This window comes from Boleophthalmus pectinirostris, unplaced genomic scaffold (assembly GCF_026225935.1).
Source record: "Boleophthalmus pectinirostris isolate CB_2022bp ecotype Guang Dong unplaced genomic scaffold, ASM2622593v1 HiC_scaffold_21, whole genome shotgun sequence".
NCBI lineage: Eukaryota > Metazoa > Chordata > Actinopteri > Gobiiformes > Gobiidae > Boleophthalmus > Boleophthalmus pectinirostris.
In genome coordinates, this window is record NW_026571175.1 from 856,144 (window position 1) to 875,285 (window position 19,142).

General features: G+C 43.2%; 2 protein-coding genes across 2 annotated transcripts; both read left to right on the forward strand.

Annotated features, from left to right (window-relative positions):
* The first annotated feature begins 238 nt into the window (after positions 1–238).
* Positions 239–7,650, forward strand: psmb10 (proteasome 20S subunit beta 10). The gene is made up of 8 exons (XM_020920692.2): positions 239–437; positions 1,143–1,236; positions 1,906–2,003; positions 2,067–2,207; positions 3,640–3,755; positions 3,857–3,915; positions 7,206–7,357; positions 7,445–7,650. The coding sequence occupies exons 1-8, from the start codon at positions 379–381 to the stop codon at positions 7,554–7,556; spliced, it is 831 nt and encodes a 276-aa protein (XP_020776351.1). The 5' UTR covers positions 239–378; the 3' UTR covers positions 7,557–7,650.
* A 6,032-nt stretch (positions 7,651–13,682) lies between these two features.
* On the forward strand, positions 13,683–19,058 carry LOC110156518 (LIM/homeobox protein Awh-like). The gene is made up of 6 exons (XM_055157564.1): positions 13,683–13,778; positions 14,583–14,785; positions 15,158–15,266; positions 17,076–17,211; positions 17,884–18,116; positions 18,777–19,058. Exons 1-6 carry the CDS (start codon positions 13,683–13,685, stop codon positions 19,056–19,058), a joined length of 1,059 nt encoding a protein of 352 aa, XP_055013539.1.
* Positions 19,059–19,142: the final 84 nt, after the last annotated feature.

Below are 19,142 nucleotides of genomic sequence, written 5' to 3' on the forward strand. Positions count from 1 at the left end.
TTCCGAGGATTATAACTCGGGATTAGCTCAGACTCTGTGGGAAGCGGAAGTGAAACTTTTGCTCAGATAAAAGATCAGTTAATATAAAATAAAACTGTTACATTCAAATTAAACATAAAAAGTGTTAATTATTTTAAAAGGCTTCACAATATTCTGCAGAAAAAAGGCAGTTCAGCGGTTGTGTAGTGGCTCCATCTGTTGGCCAAACGTCAGAATGCATCTGTAGAATAAATACAAGGAAGCGAAAGTAAAAATTGAAAAAACCCGACGCACAGTTTCACGTTCACGTTTTGTCTCGCTGCAGAAAACGAGTTTCGACCTGAAATTTTAGACTTTTTTACGATCTTACTAAATATTTTTGAACTTTAAAAAGAAACGATGCTTCACAATTTGAGCCAACACGAAACCGGAGGATTCAACTTCGAAAACAGTCGCAGGTGAAACCCGGACTAAACCCGGACTAAACCCGGACTAAACCAGGACTAAACCAGGTCTAAACCAGAACTAAACCAGGTCTAAACCAGGTCTAAACCAGGACTGAACCAGGACTAAACCCGGACTAAACCAGGACTGAACCAGGACTAAACCCGGACTAAACCCGGATTAAACCAGGACTAAACCCGGACTGAACCAGGTCTAAACCAGGACTAAACCAAGACTAAACCAGGTCTAAACCAGGACTGAACCAGGACTGAACCAGGACTAAACCCGGACTGAACCAGGACTAAACCCGGACTGAACCAGGTCTAAACCAGGACTAAACCAAGACTAAACCAGGACTAAACCATGTCTAAACCAGGACTGAACCAGGACTAAACCAGGACTGAACCAGGACTAAACCAGGACTGAACTAGAACTAAAACAAGACCAGTACTGAGCCAGGACTACACCAGGTTTTAACCAGGACTAAAGCAGGTCTCTACCAAGGACAAGGACTTAAGCAGGGCAGAACCAGGACTAAACAGAACTAACCCAGGATTTTCTAAGGATTGCAGTAAACCTCAGACAAAATCCATACTGAACCAGTCCAGGTCTGAAACCAGAATTCAAACTTGGACATGTGGCCAGTTTAAAAGTCTGCACATGTTTAGAGTGACACCGGGGATTCAGTCATGTTTGATATTTTATATTTTGTCTTTTAGGAATGCTGTGCTCGAGTCCAGTCTGTCTCAAAACGGACTCAAAGCTCCGAACCCGAGGAAAACTGGGACCACCATCGCAGGACTAATTTACAAGGTCTGAACTCGGACTAATCCCAGACTAAACCAGGACTAAACCCAGACTAAATCAGGACTAAACCAGGAATAAATCAAGTTCAAACCAGGACTACAACAGGACAATTCTGTGAGAAAGACACTAATACACTTTACAAAATAGCAGTGATTTGGAAAGCACTTCAGAAAAGGGGGGCGGGTGGGGACTGTTTTTACAGACTGTGTTTGACATTCCATATTTTAAATGATTTATTTCTTTTATTATTTGTGCTGCTGTTGACCTGGACCTGACTGCAATGTTTCCTTTCTGTGTATTTTTATAGTGAAATGACAAATAAATTCTGAACCTGGTCTGAACACAGACTCATCAGTAGTTTCTGGCCTAAAATTTGAGCTCTTACAGAAATAATTTCACTTTCACTCAGGTGTCTTTATTCTCACAACAACCACACACTGAACCGGGTTTAAACCAGGTCTAAACCAGGTCTGAACCACAGCTAAACCAGGTCTGAGCCAGGTTTAAACCAGGTTTAAACCAGGTTTAAACCAGGTCTAAATCAAGTCTGAATCAGGTGTGAATCAGGTCTAAACCAGGTCTAAACCAGGACCAAATCAACACCAACTCAGAAGAAATCCAGATCCAGAACCAGATCGAAACCATGTCTAACTCAGGTCTTTTTGATGTTTTCAGGATGGGGTGATTCTTGGTGCAGACACTCGGGCCACAGATGACATGGTGGTCGCCGACAAGAACTGCATGAAAATCCACTACATCGCACCCAACATATAGTGAGTCCAAGACGTCATTTAGACCTAGTTTAGACCTGGTTTAGACCTGGTTTCTCTCCTCAGTTGCTGTGGGGCGGGTGTAGCAGCAGACGCTGAAATCACGACTCAGATCATGGCGTCGAACGTGGAGTTGCACATGCTGAACACCGGGAGGCCCCCTCTCGTCGCCATGGTTACACGTCAACTCAAGCAGATGCTCTTCAGGTCAGTGACACAGCGCTCACAGCCAGAGGGTCCCTGCTTCAACTTCGGGGCCTTTCTCTGTGAAGTTTGCATGTTCTCTTTGTGTCTTGGTGGGTTTTCCTCCATCAGCCCAAAACTTGTGCATTTGATACTTTGCAGCTGATCTCATCCATGTTCCTTGGAGCTGTGATGTTAATTGAAGCACTTCTCTGTCTGAAGTTGTTTTAATCAAGTTAGACTTTAAGCTGAGCTTTATTTTAGCACAATCTGACCAGAAAGAAGTGACTTATCTGAACTTCAAGTGGTGAGATGATCAGTGCTGTTAAACAAGTCTCTCAAATACAGTGTTGGGGGAGTTACTTTAAAAAAGGCATGTTTGCTCGTTACTCGTTACTTTTTCAAAAAATAATCCCTTACTTTACTTAGTTACCCTCTATGAAAAGTAACTTTTTACGTTACTTGTCACTTTTTGGTGGTAAACTTCATCTAAGGTAAATGACGGCAGGAGACCGATAGTCGACAAGAACATTAAGGGAAAGCTGAAAAGAGCTTCAGGACGTGTTAAGAGGTAAACCGGTGGGGTCCGTGCAGTCTGCGGGTGAGGGATGTCCACTTGGTGCGGGAGAATCCCCTCGGGTGTTCTTCCTCTGAGGCGGTGCGCCGTGACTGGCTCTTCATTGGCCAGGAAAGGCTGGAGGCGTTACAGCTCCTCCCACCAGGACCTCTCCACTTCCTGATGTTGTGGGTCCCGCTGCGCCGTCTCTGCCCGAGCGGGGACAGGCCCGCGTACACAGAAAAGTTATGTTATGCCGAATTGAAAAAGGAACTATGTTTCGTTACCAGATTTTCAGTAGTCGTTACTTTGTAACAGTTACACCCGACACTGTTCAAATAACATCACAGTCACAAGCATCAGCAGCAGTTTATCTGTGAGTCACTCTCACCTAAACTTCTAAGCACGATCATGAACACTTTTATCACAGGTTCCTGAAAATGTTCTCTTTAAATAGCTTTTGCATTTTTTCAGATAATCTTAAAACTTTAGACATGTGTATTGTGACACCATGGTAACTACTGAACATTCTGCCAATACAGATACATGTAGAACACCCCCAGTGTGATATCACTGTAAAGTAGGTCTAATCCTCCAGCTAAGGTAGTCCTGACCAAGACTAGACCAAGATCTGGAGATGGGTCTTACTTCTCTTTCTCCTTCTCCTCCTCGTCGTCCTCCTCTTCTCTTACGTCTCCATCTCTCTCTCTCCAGGCTCATGTGGGCTTCTCCCTCCTCCCTCTCTCCTCCTCTCCTCATCTCCTCCCTTCTTCCTCTCCTCTCCTCTCTCACCTGTCTCACCTCTCTCCTCATTCAGGTACCAGAATCACACTGGCCTTCTCATCCTCTCTCTTTTCACTCACCTCTCTCCTCCTCTCATTTGTCCTCTCTCTCTTTCAGGTACCAGGGTCATGTGGGCTCCTCTTTAATCGTTGGAGGGGTGGATGTGACTGGACCTCAGCTCTACAGCGTGTATCCTCACGGCTCGTACGACAAACTGCCCTTCCTCACCATGGGTCAGAACATACCTGTCTTCACAGATTCTCTCAAATAATTCTCTAAAGTCACTCGTCCAGTTTTATTTCATGTCATGTCCTTGTTCCTTGTGCTGCTGCAGGCTCTGGGGCTGCGGCGGCTGTGTCTGTGTTTGAGGACAGGTTCAAACCAAACATGGAGGTAATGTTTACAGACCTGATTTACCTGTGTGAAGTTGGCCCCCCATCAAAAGCAAAACTGCACACAAACTAGGTCAATCGTTTGTGCTCCATTTGTGCTGCAAAAGGTTTTGTTTGTGCTGCTTTAATTTTGGAGATATTAAAGATTCTTTTGAAGATCAAACTGGGGTCAGCAGTCCCCCAAAGCTTCAAAATGCTCTAAAACGGCCAAAATGGTGTCAATCGTTTGCTTCGTTTGTACTGTACTGCAAGAAGATATTAGCAGTTTTACAAAAGTTTTAGAACACCACACTTTTTCCAGTTTTTTAATGTTTATTGTTGACCAAAACATATTTTAAACTTTTGATTGATGTGTGTGTCCACCTTTGGCAGATAGAACACCTGAACACACTCGTGGCTTGTTCTTTTTACAACAGAAAGTTCTTCCCAAGTCTGTTGCAGAAGTTTCAAGTTCATCCAAAACCAGCTCCATGAGGTTTAAGTCTGGAGTCTGTGCTGGACACTCCAGGTTTTCAAGTTTACCATCTTTTTTCCTGAGGTAGTTTTAGCAGAGCTTGGACTTGTGTTTTGTTCTTTTATGTTTTTTTGTTTTGTTTTTTTTTACCTCTATCTGTTTTTACCTTTGTACCATTTCAAGCTCTTCATTGGACTTGCAAAACTTGAACTGAAAAAAATAACTGGAAAAATGTGAGTGTTCTAAAACTTTTGACCTGTAGTGTATTTTGGGCTGATAAAGTCATCCAGCCCCAAGTCTAAAATATGAATCTAAAGTTAATTACTAAAGACTGATAAAGACTTTTCCACAGCCTCAGATCGTTTCTCTTCACCAGTTTTGTGGAGTTTTGTTAAAGAGCGAAAATGTGTGATGTCATATAATTACCACAAAAATAATACTTCATAATTTTAGAAATATACTCGCACAAATGACAATTGTCACAGCACAAAACAGCACAAATGAAACACAAACACTTTATTTCATTTTCTGCCTGTTTTGAGGCTTTTTCAACATTTTGAGGGGCTGGATGACATCATCAGCCAAAAGCAAAACTGTTCATATCTTTAGGGCCGAGAACACTTGTGAGTGAAAACGACAAAATATTTTATGGGAAGTGCCTTTCGTTTAGATGGTGACAGCGTTTTTGGGACTTAAAAATGCAAAAATCTGAAACCACCGTTCAGAGTGGAAAAGTTGAATACGCTCCGCTGTAGTGTTTCCGTCTACACTGCCCAAGACACAACACTCTGGTCAGATGTGATCCGTGTGTCATTCGTTCATTTTTTTTCAATATAAAACCAAAAATAAGAAAACAAAAAAAAATACAGTTTTCTTCATTATTTGTCTCCAAAACCAAAAAGAAAAAACAGATAATGATTCATTTCTTCAGTTTTCGATTTTGTGTTTACATGAAGAATGGAAAAAACAGATAACGACCGTTTCCTGTTTACATGACTTCTGTCATGTCAGACTTTTGCACTGCATACGGACTGACCCAGGACTGATCCAGGTCCGGGACCACACCGGGACCACACCGGGACCAGAGCGGGACCAGAGCTGGACCAGAGGGGACTCCGAGCTTTGACTCAGAGCCTCCGCAGGGTCCAAGCCTCAGCTTCGAGCTCCGGCCCTGCCGTGGGCTCTGAGCCTCCGGTCTGGTCTCGGTCTCAGTCCCGGTCTCAGTCTCGTTCTGGTCCCGGCCTGGTCCTGGTCTGGTCTTAGTCTCAGTCCCGCTCTGGTCCCGGTCTGGTCTCAGTCTTGGTCTGGTCCCGGTCTGGTCCCAGTCTGGTCTCAGTCTTGCTCTGGTCCCGGTCTGGTCCCGCTCTGGTCCCGGACCTGGATCAGTCCTGGTTCAGTCTGTACGCGGTGCAAAAGTCCGACATCACAGTTACGGAAGTCACATAAACGGGAAACGGTCGTTATCTGTTTTTTCCATTCTTCATTTAAACTCAAAATCGAAAACTGAAAAAACAAATCATTATCTGTTTTTTCATTTTGGTTTTGGAGACAAATAATGAAGAAAACAGTTGCTTTTTCGTTTTCTTATTTTTGGTTTTATATTGAAAAACGAATGAACGAATGATACATGGATTAGATGTGCTCAGGTCACATATGTGTTTACGTCACATACATACAGTACCACCGAGTCGACCTGGCATGCACCCAGTCCAATTTCACACACTTTTGCATCACCGTATGCACGCAGATTTCCTCCTGAAAACACTCATCTAAACACGGAATAAAATGTGAAGACAGAATGTCACTTTTGCGTCTTAAGTTTCAGACTGTCATCATATAAACATAAAAACCATTATAGCACAAACAAAACTTTTTGCCGCACAAACAAAGCACAAACAACTGACATAGTTTTTGTCTAGGTGTGTGTTTGATGGGGGACCAACTTCACACAGGTACCTGGTTAGTCCTGGTTTAGTCCTGGTTTAATCTTGGTTTAGTCCAGGTTTAGACCTGGTTTAGAGCTGGGTTAGAGCTGGGTTAGAGCTGGGTTAGAGCTGGGTTAGACCTGGTTTAGACCTGGTTTAGAGCTGGGTTAGAGCTGGGTTAGAGCTGGGTTAGTGGTAGTTTAGTCTTGGGTTGGAAAACAGAGCAGGTTAATTTTCAAGTTCTTCCTCCCCTAATGATTCACCTAAAGCACTTTTCTCTAGGGATGCACCAATCTGATACTGGTATTGGATAGTGATCCAGAAAGATTTGCTGGATTGGTTTCCAGATATCGGTTCAACCTGTCATGCATATGTCCTGCTTGGACATTGATGTAATAAGACTGTTTACTGATCAGAGTCATACTGAAAGTCTCATAATGAGTTGTTCGGTGCTTACATGAGAGATAAACAACAGACACATAACACATTTAGATCAGTTTTGTTTTATATTATTTTTGTTTAAAGGAAATAAATGCTGTTTTCAGTCTCTGCTCTGGTATCGACTGATATCGGAGATTGGCAGATATTTAAAGCTATAGAATCAAACTCAGAACTGAAAATGCTGGTTTGGTGCATCCCTACTTTTCACTCTTTCAGAGGCCAGAGGGAACTTTACTGCCACTGCAGAGTTAACACTGCACTTCCTGATTCTGGGACAGTAAAGGTTTTATGATCAGATGCAGACAGGACTCAAGAGCTGCTTGTACAGTAGATCTGTACTGGGGCAAGACACATTTTACTAAATACATAGGAAAAAAATCAGTTGCAGGCTCTTTAAGTTCACTGATGCTCATTTCTTTTACAAGATGAATGATTTAGTAGAAATCTAAAGTGAGCTGTCCCTGTCCTCAGCTGGAGGAGGCGGAGCGTTTGGTACGAGACGCCATCGCCGCCGGAATCTTCTGTGACCTTGGATCAGGAAGTAACGTGGATCTGTGCATCATCACCGAGAAAGGAGTGGAGATGAAGAGAGGATACGAGATAGCGGCTACAAGAGGGGAGAGGTGAGGGAGGGCATCTGACACGATCTGACACACAGAGATACAGGGAGGAGGGGAGGGCATCTGACTCTTCTGCCCTTGTCTTTACAGAGAGGGGAATTATCGGTACAAACGTGGGACCACGGCAGTTCTCACCAAAACCATCACCCCACTGAGTCTAGAACTGGTCCAGGAGTCGATCCAAACCATGGACCAAGACTGAACCACATATTAAAACCATCTACAGGTCTACACTGCAGCTGATACATTCTACTGTCTCTGGTGATACTAAAATGAAATAAAACGTGAAACTGAAACATATTCTGAATCTTTCCTTATGGACATTAAACTGTATTTTATATATAAAAAAAGTATTAAAATGCAGGGTAGAATAGATGTAAATACAGGATTTGACTGGTGTCTGTAGAACAGAACTTTAAAACCTGTAGCTCAGGAGTTTCCAGCAGCTCTCCACCCTCTTCCAAGTAGCTCTCCAAGGGATTTCTGAATTATATTTTGTGCTGATTAACAGAGCATTGGTTAATTACATGCCTGTTAAAATTGTATCAATTTAAAGCCTTTAATACTAACAATGGACAATGGTTTATGTTTTATGTTTTGTGCTTCTACTGGGAGTTCTTCTTCTACAGGAGATGTTTGGGGGATGATATGGAAAATGGGGGGAGATAGGAGGGACTTTACTTATCCTGTTCTTGTTTATGGTGATACATTAATTCAATCCAGTGAAGGAAAAGCTGAATTTATGGCATCCACTTTGGTGAAGAGTCACAGCTCTGATCATTTGTCTGTTGAAGAGAAAAGTGTCAGAAAACAAAGTGGATGTGCTTATGTGGGAGCGCTGAAGAAGAAAGAACATGTGCAGGACACAATGAGTGTTCTATCACTGTTCAGGAGCTGGGATGAGCTCTGGCTAATCTGGAGACCAGATTTACAAAATCAAAAACTGGAACAGCCCTGGTTTGGGGTGGTTAGTAATGATAAAACTGTGAAACGATTGTGTAATTAAGGAGAATTCTTCTGCACTCCGCCCATTCATGATTAACATGTGAGACAAGTCATTTGTAAGCAGCTTTTCTGTATTTTACCTCAACAAATGACTATGTATGCCTCTCTTTAATGTTGGCAGGGATCAAATTGGTCAAAAATAGTGACACTTGGGACATTTCTTGTATAAAATTGGAACAGGGGCCACAGGGCTTAAAACTGAGACTATCCTGTAAACAGGCATGTCTGGTCACCCTAGCCATGCTCATACTCATTCTGCTCACAAATTGTTGATGGATTCATGGGAAAAGCATGAGGCCCTAAGTCAAGCTCTGGGTGGACTGCTGGAGCACTTGGAGTTTTTACCTGTCATTTAGTCCAACAGTCATTTGGCCAACTCTTCGGTTGACTAAGGAGAGATTTCGAGTCGATCACAAAGACGAATAATTTACAAAGTACGTTTAATAGTCACAGTGAAGAACAATATTCACATTATGGTAAGGTTTTCACTGATGGCTCCAAGGATCCAGATGGGGAACACACAAGCTTTGCTGTGTATGTTTCAAAATGTAACACTGAAATAAGTAAGTGTTCCTTTTTGGAGTGCCTTTACAGTGGAGCTACATGCTCTATATGAAGCTTTAGAACTAATTAGAGTAAGTAAGTAGGAAGAAGATTGTCCTTATGTGCACGGACTCAGTAACATATATATTTCTCTAGTTCTCGTGTTCCTTTTTCCTGATATTACCATCTCTTGGTATTGTGATGTCGACCACCACGGCTCTGCTCTGTTTCTTATCCACCACCACTATGTCTGGTTGGTTCATCACCATCCTGTCAGTCTGTATCTGGAAGTCCCACAGGATCTTGGCTCGGTCATTCTCCACAACCTTTGGAGGTGTTTCCCACCCTTGACCCCATCCTGGGGTCTCCAGCCTGTACTCTGCACAGATGTTTCTGTACACTATGCCCACCACTTGGTTATGTTGCTCCATGTATACTTTCCCTGCAGGATCTTACACCTGCAGTTCTGTGCTGGACTGTCTCAGGAGCCTCTTTGCACAGTCTACACTGGGGCTCTTGTCTGGTAGATCTGGGCTTCTATTTCTTGAGTGCCCAGGACCTGCTCCTGAGCAGCCAGGATCAGTGCCTCTGTGCTGTCCTTCAGACCAGCTCTCTCAAGACATTGGTAGGATTTCTTGATATCAGCCACTTCAGTTTTGTTCATGGCTTGTCCTGCCACGATGGTTCCTCCAGCTCCTCTTCCTCTGGACCCCACTGTGTGAGACATTCTCTGATCTGAGCACCTCATCTGTCGGGCCTTGTCCTTGATGTTCTCAAGGAGCTTGGATGTTTTCATTCTGGACAGTGGTATATAAAATATATATAATATATATGCCGAGGCGGAGGCCGAGTGTGGAAACCACTTACTATAATATGTTTCTCTGATTGGACAAGAGGGAGGAGAAAGACAGAGCAGAGCGTGATCAGAAGAGCCCCTCCACTAGAACAAAAGGTCAGTCCTCTGTTCACATTTATACATTTTTATGGAAATGTTCTAGAATTTGATGTAAGGCATTGCAGTGGCAAATGTTACTTGTTTCAAATGTCTAGAGTAGGGTTGTCAAAAGTATCACAGTTCAGATAATCAATAGTCATGTGAGCAGGTATTGATACTAAAAAAGTCCCATAGACAGGACAGAACCTTTCCTGAATGTCTTGAGGATGATAGTAGTATTGTAGTAGATAACAGTATACACACATGGACCAACATGAACCTACTGCACCTCTGAGATCACACACATATAAAACCACATGGGAATAGAAAATAAAGTACTCCCATTTAATGTGGAAAATCATATTGTCTAAAGAAATAGTGTTTTTATTAACATGGTATCAGAGTATTTATTTGTATTTGTATTATTATATATTATTTGTACAGCACAATTTGTTCTCAAAGTCATTCAAAGTGCTTTACAGAATAAGAAATACATTAAAATACAATACAAACAAATCAAAACATAAATAATAAAAAAATGGAAGGATAGAGGGACATTAAATGAGAAAGAAGAGGGAGAAGTGCAGAATGAAAACCTTTCAGTCAGACGCAGCTAAACAGAAATGTTTTGAGTCTGGATTTAAACAGTCACAGTTGAGTCTGTCTCACATGTTCAGACTGTTCCAGGTTTTAGCTGCATTAATCTGAAACTCTGACTACTCGTGTTTAGTCGTGACTCTGGCACCAGCAGGAGGTCGGTGCCTGAGCTCCTCAGAGTGTGAGATGGTTCATATGACACTAACATGTCACAGATGGACTTTGGTGCTCGGCCATGGAGACACTTGTACAAGCAGAGCTGCTTTAAAATCTCTGAGCCACAGGAGCCAGTGCAGAGACCTGAGCACAGGACACTTGTGTCGTACTTCCTGGTTCGAGTCAGGACCTGAGCTGCAGCTTTCTGGATGTTCTGCAGCGTCTCACAACTCGTCTGGAGAGTCTCTCCAAGTCTGATTTAGACAGTTACCTGTGATTTTTGCTATGTTTTTAGATGGTAAAAAGCTGCAGATGTTATTGACTTGATGTGGCTGTTAATTTGAAAGTTTTAGAGAGAGAGACTGGAGGTGACTGCTCACAGTCTCTTTGTTTCTGTGGGCCAACCAAAACCAGCCGATGGTTTGGGAATATCAACATTAACCACATGAACATTTGAAATATTTACACCCTTTGTAAGGAGCAGGTCCAGAGTGTGTCCTCTGTTGTGTGTGGGCTCACTGACATGCTCAGTCAGACCCAAGAGGTTTAAGGAATTCTCCTGTAATGACTAAACCCTCAAAGTCTGAAAGCATCTAATTAAAATCATCAGTAAACTTTGACAGTTTTATTGATGATTAAAACTATCATGAATAAAAGGAGGTTTGTATATGAATATTTGGTGTATGGAGGGTGATTGTTTTAGCTCCATTTTGAAGGAAACATACTCAAATAATGAGAACCCCCCCACATGACGACCTGTGTGTAACCAGATGGTCTCTACATGGACACACCTCCACCCTGTTTGTTTGCTCGTGTTTCAGATTAAAATTTAAAGTTGGGAGGGGTTGATTCTGCATTACCTGTGTTTTTGTCAAGTCATGTTTCACTTAAAAACATAAAGTCAGCATTAAAAGAAGAAATAAAATCATTAATAATTAAAAATGATTTGAAGATCCAACATTGAGCACAGTAGGTTTCAGATTAGTTTCAGTAGGACTGGACGTTATCTTTTTACTGGGATTTTGAACTAAATTTCTCTGATTAGACAGTCTAACCTAGCCTGATATTATCTTTGTCATGACTATGTTCTGGGACAGCAGAGGCCCTGTGCGTCCCTGTGAGCTCCTGGTGATAACAGCTCTGGGGGAAGGGGGGGGGGGGGCGAGCAGGAGGGAGTTTGAGTGAAGGACCAGGTGAGGGCTGAGGAGGTGGAGCTGCTCAAATAATAATAACAATTTTATCTTCTGTACTTGAGTGAAATTGGTGGTCCATACTGACATTTGCACTTTAAACTGTTGGTGGTTTAAAAGAGTAAAATGTGTTTATGCAATGTTCATATGTTGATAATAAAAATGTATTTCCGGACCTGGTTTCTGCTTCAATACAGTTTTAGTCCTGGTTTACCCCAGGTTTAGTCCTTCTTCAGTCCCGTGTGTCTCTGATGTCTGACCCTAATTAGTCCCCAGGCTCTGCTCCTCAGTCCTTAGTCTCAGTTTTCATCCAATCACATCACTTCTCACCTCACCTGTTTACTGCAGCCCCACCTGGGAGTTTCAGCCAATCACAGTCCATCGCTGCAGATTCGAGCAGAGCGTGCTCAGAAGAGCCCCTCCACTGGAACCAACGCCCACAAAAGGTCAGTCCTCTCTTCACATTTATACATTTTTATGGAAATGTTGTAGAATTTGATATAAGGCATTGCACTGGTGAATGTTACTTCATAGTTTAGCTGAATTTTGAAAGAAATCCAAATGTCTAGAGTAGGGTTGTCAAAATCAGAATTCAGATAATCAATACTCATTTCAGCAAGTATTGATACTAAAAAAGTCCCATTGACAGGACAGAGCAGAATCTTTCCTGAATGTCTTGAGGATGATGTTGAGCTGGATCAGAACAAGTGTCAGAGCACATAGACTAGTACACACACATGGACCAACATGAACCTACTGCACCACAGACCATTACACACATATAAAACCACATGAGAATAGAAAAGAAAGTACTAAAGTTTAATGTGGAAAATCACATTGTCTAAAGAAAGAGTTTTTATTAAGTGTATTTCTTAATATCAAAACCAAGGTTGATATTTTAATATCCTGAAGGCCATTTAAAGACTTGGCTCAGGTCAAAACAAGTGTGTGATCATTCACTATAGTTTACAATGTGCAATGGGCAATGCGCAATATACTCTTTATTAAATAAGTATTTTAATATTTTACTTACAGGCAATATGCAATATACTAAAGAATTTCACCTTTTAGGGCACATGCAATACATTGTAGAATAGCACTTTATAAGCCGAGTTATTTAGCAATCTCACCTTGCACTTTTTCTTTTCTTTTTTTAGGGTTGTGCAATACTATAATAATTTTAGCAATGGGCTGTGTGCAATACTTAACTAAACAGGGCAGTGTGCAATTTTGATCAAATAATCTAACATCCTTTAGTTGACCTGTGGCTGAGATTTTGTGACTGACCAGCTCTTTGTGTCTGTCTATCTGTATTATTGTATTGTGTGTCTGGGTGGATTGTTTTTACTGTGTGTATTTGTTTTATGATTACATCAACCTGTCCAGGGATAGCAGATGGAAATTAGCCTTGGACTACAATCTGATAACATATTTACATATCATGTATATATGTTCATTATTGTGTTTTGTCCCTATTTCAAATAAATAAATAAATACATAAATACATAAATGAATAAATAAATAAATAAATAAATAAATGACAACTCTAGTGGAGTGTTTAAATGTGAACGTGACTGTGCCGACAGAGAAGACTGAGAGGAGCAGTTTTGAGGGTTGTAGATCAAATTCAAGTCTACTTTCTGATCTGATTCAATGCTTAAGTTTAACCCAAGACACTAATCTAAAATAAAACTGGGACTAGAACTGAACATGGACCAACAGAGCCAGATATAAACCTAGACTAAAACAGGATTAAACTCAGGTTCAAATCAAGTCTAAACCCGGTCTATCCCTGGTCTGTCTATGTGGATCTACAGGCTTCTTGGGGCGTACACGTTCTTATTGGAGCCTGATTAAGAGAAGGATCGGAGGCTTTGGTGATTACAGGCAGAGCCCGTTAAAGATGATCTCACCGAACGCCCTCGACGACCTGCTCGACGACTGTCACCATGGAGACCAGGCAGAAGAGGCCATGACGGAGGCGGGAAGTGCACACACGGTGAGACCAGAGAACACAGAACAGTGTATATGAGGCTGAAACAATAATTGCATTTAATCCAGCCCTGCTCATAGTTTAGGGTTCAGGGTTTATGATTAAAGCTCCAACATTACACAAAAGCGACTCTTGTACCTTTAAGCCATATTAGAATGTAACCCTTTATTTTAGTCTGTCTACATCCCCAAAACTCCAAATGCTCTATTCCACCTTGTGATGTCATAAAACTGAAGTTTTCAAGTTAACAGAAACTTTTTACCTTTAGTTGAACAGAGATTGGCTGACATCATTCTGATGATTCTAGTGAAGTTGTTGAGTTTATAATGTGGAGTTCTTCTGGCATTACCACATGACATCACCTGACATCAGGTGTAAGTCGCTCTGGAGTGTAAGTCAAACCAGCCAAAAATGCATAATGAAGAAGAAAAAACATGTAAGTCACACAGGACTATAAATCACACTTTTGGGGGGAAATTTATTTTATAAAATCAGAGACCAGGAACCGACATTTCCTGTGTAAAGTCAAGTTGTAGTAAAAACAATAGAAGAGAGAACAACAGACTGTTAATGTCACATATGAACAGTTCTTCAGATAAACTATAACATAAACAACAGAACAGAACAAGTTTACCAAACTCTCCATCTCACTCCAAATCACTAAATCCATTCAATTCTTCATCCTCGGTGTCACTTCTGAACAACTCCGTGACCTCCAGAGGTAAACAGAGCGCCACTTCCTCTTCTGCGTCTCTGTACAAACCTGTTTAAACTCATATGACACATGTTTGACCCTGTGTCTCCTCTCAGACCCTGAGCGCCGTCTCTCTGCAGGAGCCAATAACATGCGCCAGCTGTGGCGGGCGTGTCCAGGATCGCTTCTTCCTATTGGCCGCTGGAAGGGTGTGGCACAGCTCCTGCCTCTGCTGCAGCGAGTGCCACTGCGAGCTCCAGACCCAACCCTCACTGTTCTGGAGAGACGGCGCCCCTTACTGCCACCTCCACTACTGCAGGTCAGAACCTGTATGTCAGATGCCCTCCCTGTGTGTGTGTCAGACGCACCACTAACACCTGGCGACACGTGCCTGTGAATCACAGGATTTTTAGACAAACTGTTGAATTTAGAAGAGAAAGTACAATGAATTTTAAAATAACTCTTTGAATCCGTAACATTTCCTCTCTGTTTGGTTTTTGCCGCATTAGTTTGTCCTTTTTGCATCATTGTCCTTGCCAGAACCTGAGGGAGAATCTCTCACACAGAAAGGGAGGGCATCTGACACAGAGAGGGAGGGCATCTGAGACACACAGGGAGGGCAACAGCAGGTCACATGTACATTTTGTTACTAATTCCATGCGTGGTGCTGATGTTTCTCCTGGTTCTTCAGGCTCTTCGGAGGAGGTCACTGTGCCCGGTGTCTGCAGCTCATCTCAGCCTCAGACCTCGTCATGAAGTCTGGAGCCCTGAACTTCCACCAGCACTGCTTCTGCTGCCAGGTCCAACACCATCCCTGCTCTAATGTGACCAATGTCCCAGAGTGGGGCTTTAACCCTGTGACCAATGTCCCAGAGTGAGGCTTTAACCCTATTTTAATGTGATAACATGTTCCATACTGGGGCTTTAACGCTCTTCTAATGTGATGACTTGTAAGTAAGTAAAGTTTATTTCTATGGTGCTTTTCACAGGCATGGGTCACAAAGTGTTTCACTTACAGAAGATAAAAACAGCAGAAGATACATTTATAATAAAATAAAATCAGTCATAGCAGCTCTAAACGCTTGTTCAAAGAGAAATGTTTTTGTTGCTGTTTAAAAGCATCTACATGATCTAGAGCGCGTAGGTGAGGAGGCAGTTCATTCTAGAGTTTAGGGGAGACGGATTGAAAGGATCTGTCTCCTCGCATTTTAAAACTTATCTGAGGGACCATGAGCAGGTTTCGGCTGGTGGAGCTCAGGTTCTGGGCAGAGGTGTGGTGTAAGCAGGAGTCTGACCGTGTAGGGCCCTAAAGGTCAGCACCAGGAACTTAAAGTGGACATGAAAAAGAACAGGGAGCCAGTGTGAGGAGTTTAAGATGGGAGTGATGTGTGCTCTCCTGCTGGTGTGGGTCAGGAGACTTGCTGCAGAGTTTTGGACCATCTGCAGTCGGGTAAGTTCCTTCTTGCTCAGGCAGGTAAACAGACTGTTACAGGAGTCTAGTGTGGAGGACACATGTGCATGGATCACCGTCTCTAACTCAGCTTTAGAAATCATCATGTGATGTTTAGATTTGTTTTGTAGTTGGAAAAAACTGTTTTTAGTGAGTTGCTTAGAGGTTCTAAATCAGGAGTGTCAAACTAATTTTGGTCTGGGGGTCGTATCCAATCTACTTTGATCCCAAAGGGGCCGGATCAGAAAACTCATGTCATATAAACCCCAAAAATAACAATAAGTTCAAATATTTGTGCAGAGAAACACAAATCTATTACAGAAATCTTTTTTAATTGATGAACTCTTTCTTTTACAAAATATTATAATATTATGAACAACTGAAACTTTAAGAAAAATACAATTTAAACACAATGTTTGAACATGAACTTGTATGCAAACAGGAATAAGTCAATTTTTCTTGTAAAATCCTGCACTTGGCTCCACTTTTCTCATGTTGGACATTTTGTTGATGAGGGTGTCACGGTCAACAGTCAAAACGATCGTCCTTTAAGAACGTTTGGAAAGAGACAAATCTTCATTTGTGCTGCTCTGGTGGGAGGGGCCACGTACAGAGACGCTGGAGACGCTGATATGATAAACACCACAGAAAATTAACAATATTTTAATAAAAAATATAATTAAAATATTTTAGTAGAAAATCAGCCGAGGGCCAGATTAAAGGTGTTGGAGGGCTGGATTTAGCCCCCGGGCCGTATGTTTGACACCTCTGCTCTAAAGACATTGCATCATTAAAAAATACTCCTAGATTTCTTAAGTTGTTTTTAGTTGAATTTCCCGGGACACCTCAGTGTTGTTTAATGTTGGGGACAACAATAAAAGTCTGGGTTTTGTCTGGGTTCAACTGAACACTCTTATCACTTAGCCACGTCTGACAGTCAGACATGTTCCACAGTGGGGCTTTAAGCCTGTTCTAATATGAGAATTGTCTCACTGTCCAGGATGAGACAAACTTGGACATGTGGAGGTGAAGGCTCTGGAGACACAGGCTCAGATGTGTTTTTTGTCTGGTTGGTTGGGACACACTGAGCACCTCTGGGTGGCGCTGTTCAGACCCTCACAGGTTTATCTGGATGGGCTCTGTGTGTTTTGTGTTGCAGGAATGCGAGGAGCCGCTGGTGCCCGGGTCTCTGTACCGTCTCCAGGGCCAAAGCCTGTTCTGTCAACCCCACTGCAGCTCCTCTCTTCCCCCATGTCCTCCAGAGCTGACCCCCTACACACAGAACCAGCACACAGGCACGGGAGGGCACCTGACACACAGAGGGCATCTGACACACGGGAGGGCATCTGACACACAGAGAGGGCATCTGACACACGGGAGGGCATCTGACACACAGAGAGGGCATCTGACACACGGGAGGGCATCTGACACACAGAGAGGGCATCTGACACACGGGAGGGCATCTGACACACAGAGAGGGCATCTGACACACACGGGGAGGGCATCTGACACACAGAGAGGGCATCTGACACACAGAGGGCATCTGACACACACGGGGAGGGCATCTGACACACAGAGAGGGCATCTGACACACAGGGAGGGCATCTGACACACAGGAGGGCATCTGACACACACGGGAGGGCATCTGACACACACGAGAGGGCATCTGACACACACGGGGAGGGCATCTGACACACAGAGAGGGCATCTGACACACAGAGGAGGGCATCTGACACACACGGGGAGGGCATCTGACACACACAGGAGGGCATCTGACACACACGGGAGGGCATCTGACACACAGAGAGGACATCTGACACACACGGGGAGGGCATCTGACACACACGGGGAGGGCATCTGACACACACGGGGAGGGCATCTGACACACAGAGAGGGCATCTGACACACACGGGGAGGGCATCTGACACACACGGGGAGGGTATCTGACACATTTTTTTTTTTTTCAGGTGAGCTCCAGACTTTGACGGAGGGGGAGGAGTCTGAGAGCAGCTCTGAGTGCCGGTTGATGGACAGTTCCACAGAGGGGCGTGTCCACAGGCGGGCTAAGCGAATCCGAACATGTTTCCGCAGCGAGCAGATCCGAGTGCTCGAGTCGTACTTCGGACAAAAACAAAACCCGGACGGAAAAGACTGGAGCGTCCTGTCACAACAGACTGGACTGAGCAAGAGGGTCCTGCAGGTGAAAAAGACCTTTATTTAGACCTGGTTTAGTCCTGGTTTAAACCTGATTTAATCTTGGTTTAAGCTTGGTTTAGACCTGGTTTAGTCTTGTTTTTGTTTTTTTTCTCCTGGTTTAGACCCTGTTCAGTCCTGATTTAGTCCTTGTTTAAACCTGATTTAGTCTTGGTTTAGATCTGGTTTAGTCCTGGTTTAGACCTGGTTTAGACCTGGTTTAGACCTGATTTAGTCCTGGTTTAGTCCTGGTTTAGACCTGGTTTAGTCCTGGTTTAGACCTGGTTTAGACCTGGTTTAGTCCTGGTTTAGACCTGGTTTAGTCCTGGTTTAGTCCTGGTTTAGACCTGGTTTAGACTTGGTTTAGTCCTGGTTTAGACCTGGTTTAGACCTGGTTTAGTCCTGGTTTAGACCAGGTTTAGATCGGGTGTAGTTCTAGGTTAGTCTGAGTGAAACTTAGAATAGACCTGGGTAAATTCTGAGATTCCTGTAGGAGACCAGGTTTAATTCTGGGTTAGTCCTGGTTTGTGCTTCTATTAAGATGTTATTACTTCGACTGGAATGTTCCACAGTACAACATTACATGACAGTACAGCTATTTTATTTATTTTCTATAAAAAAGTAAAGACAACATCCTCACATGTTATAAACTTCATAATCATTTCAGGTTTGGTTCCAGAACGCTCGGGCCAGACTGCGCCGCTCCGTGACCTCTGATGACCCCCAGGTCAGCCCCGCCCCCTCCTCTCACCTGGGGCCCGTATCCATGACGACCTGTCCCCAGGCCCCGCCCTCTCCGCCATTCACTGCCAGCACCATCGACCAATCTCAGCTCTCCATGCTCACGGCGCCCCTGAGCCCCACCCCCTGCCTGAACTACGACTCCCACGATGCACCTGGGTCTGGCCTGCAGCTGATTGGACAGTTTCACCCTAATGGACTCTTTTAAACTGTCTGATTTATCTTGCTCCTTTTGACTTTCCAAAAAAGAAAATCTGATTCAAATGACTTGAAATCTCCGTCTGTACCGAGG

Bases quoted from the DNA above. Each gene is read 5' to 3' on its own strand.
- psmb10 (XM_020920692.2), top strand. From the start codon at position 379: ATGCTTCACAATTTGAGCCAACACGAAACCGGAGGATTCAACTTCGAA. The intron at 1,237-1,905 runs GTCTGAACTCGG...TGATGTTTTCAG, and splicing joins TCGCAGGACTAATTTACAAG to GATGGGGTGATTCTTGGTGC. The intron at 2,004-2,066 runs GTGAGTCCAAGA...TTCTCTCCTCAG, and splicing joins TACATCGCACCCAACATATA to TTGCTGTGGGGCGGGTGTAG.
- LOC110156518 (XM_055157564.1), top strand. From the start codon at position 13,683: ATGATCTCACCGAACGCCCTCGACGACCTGCTCGACGACTGTCACCAT. The intron at 14,786-15,157 runs GTCAGAACCTGT...CTGGTTCTTCAG, and splicing joins TGCCACCTCCACTACTGCAG to GCTCTTCGGAGGAGGTCACT. The intron at 17,212-17,883 runs GCACGGGAGGGC...TTTTTTTTTCAG, and splicing joins CACACAGAACCAGCACACAG to GTGAGCTCCAGACTTTGACG.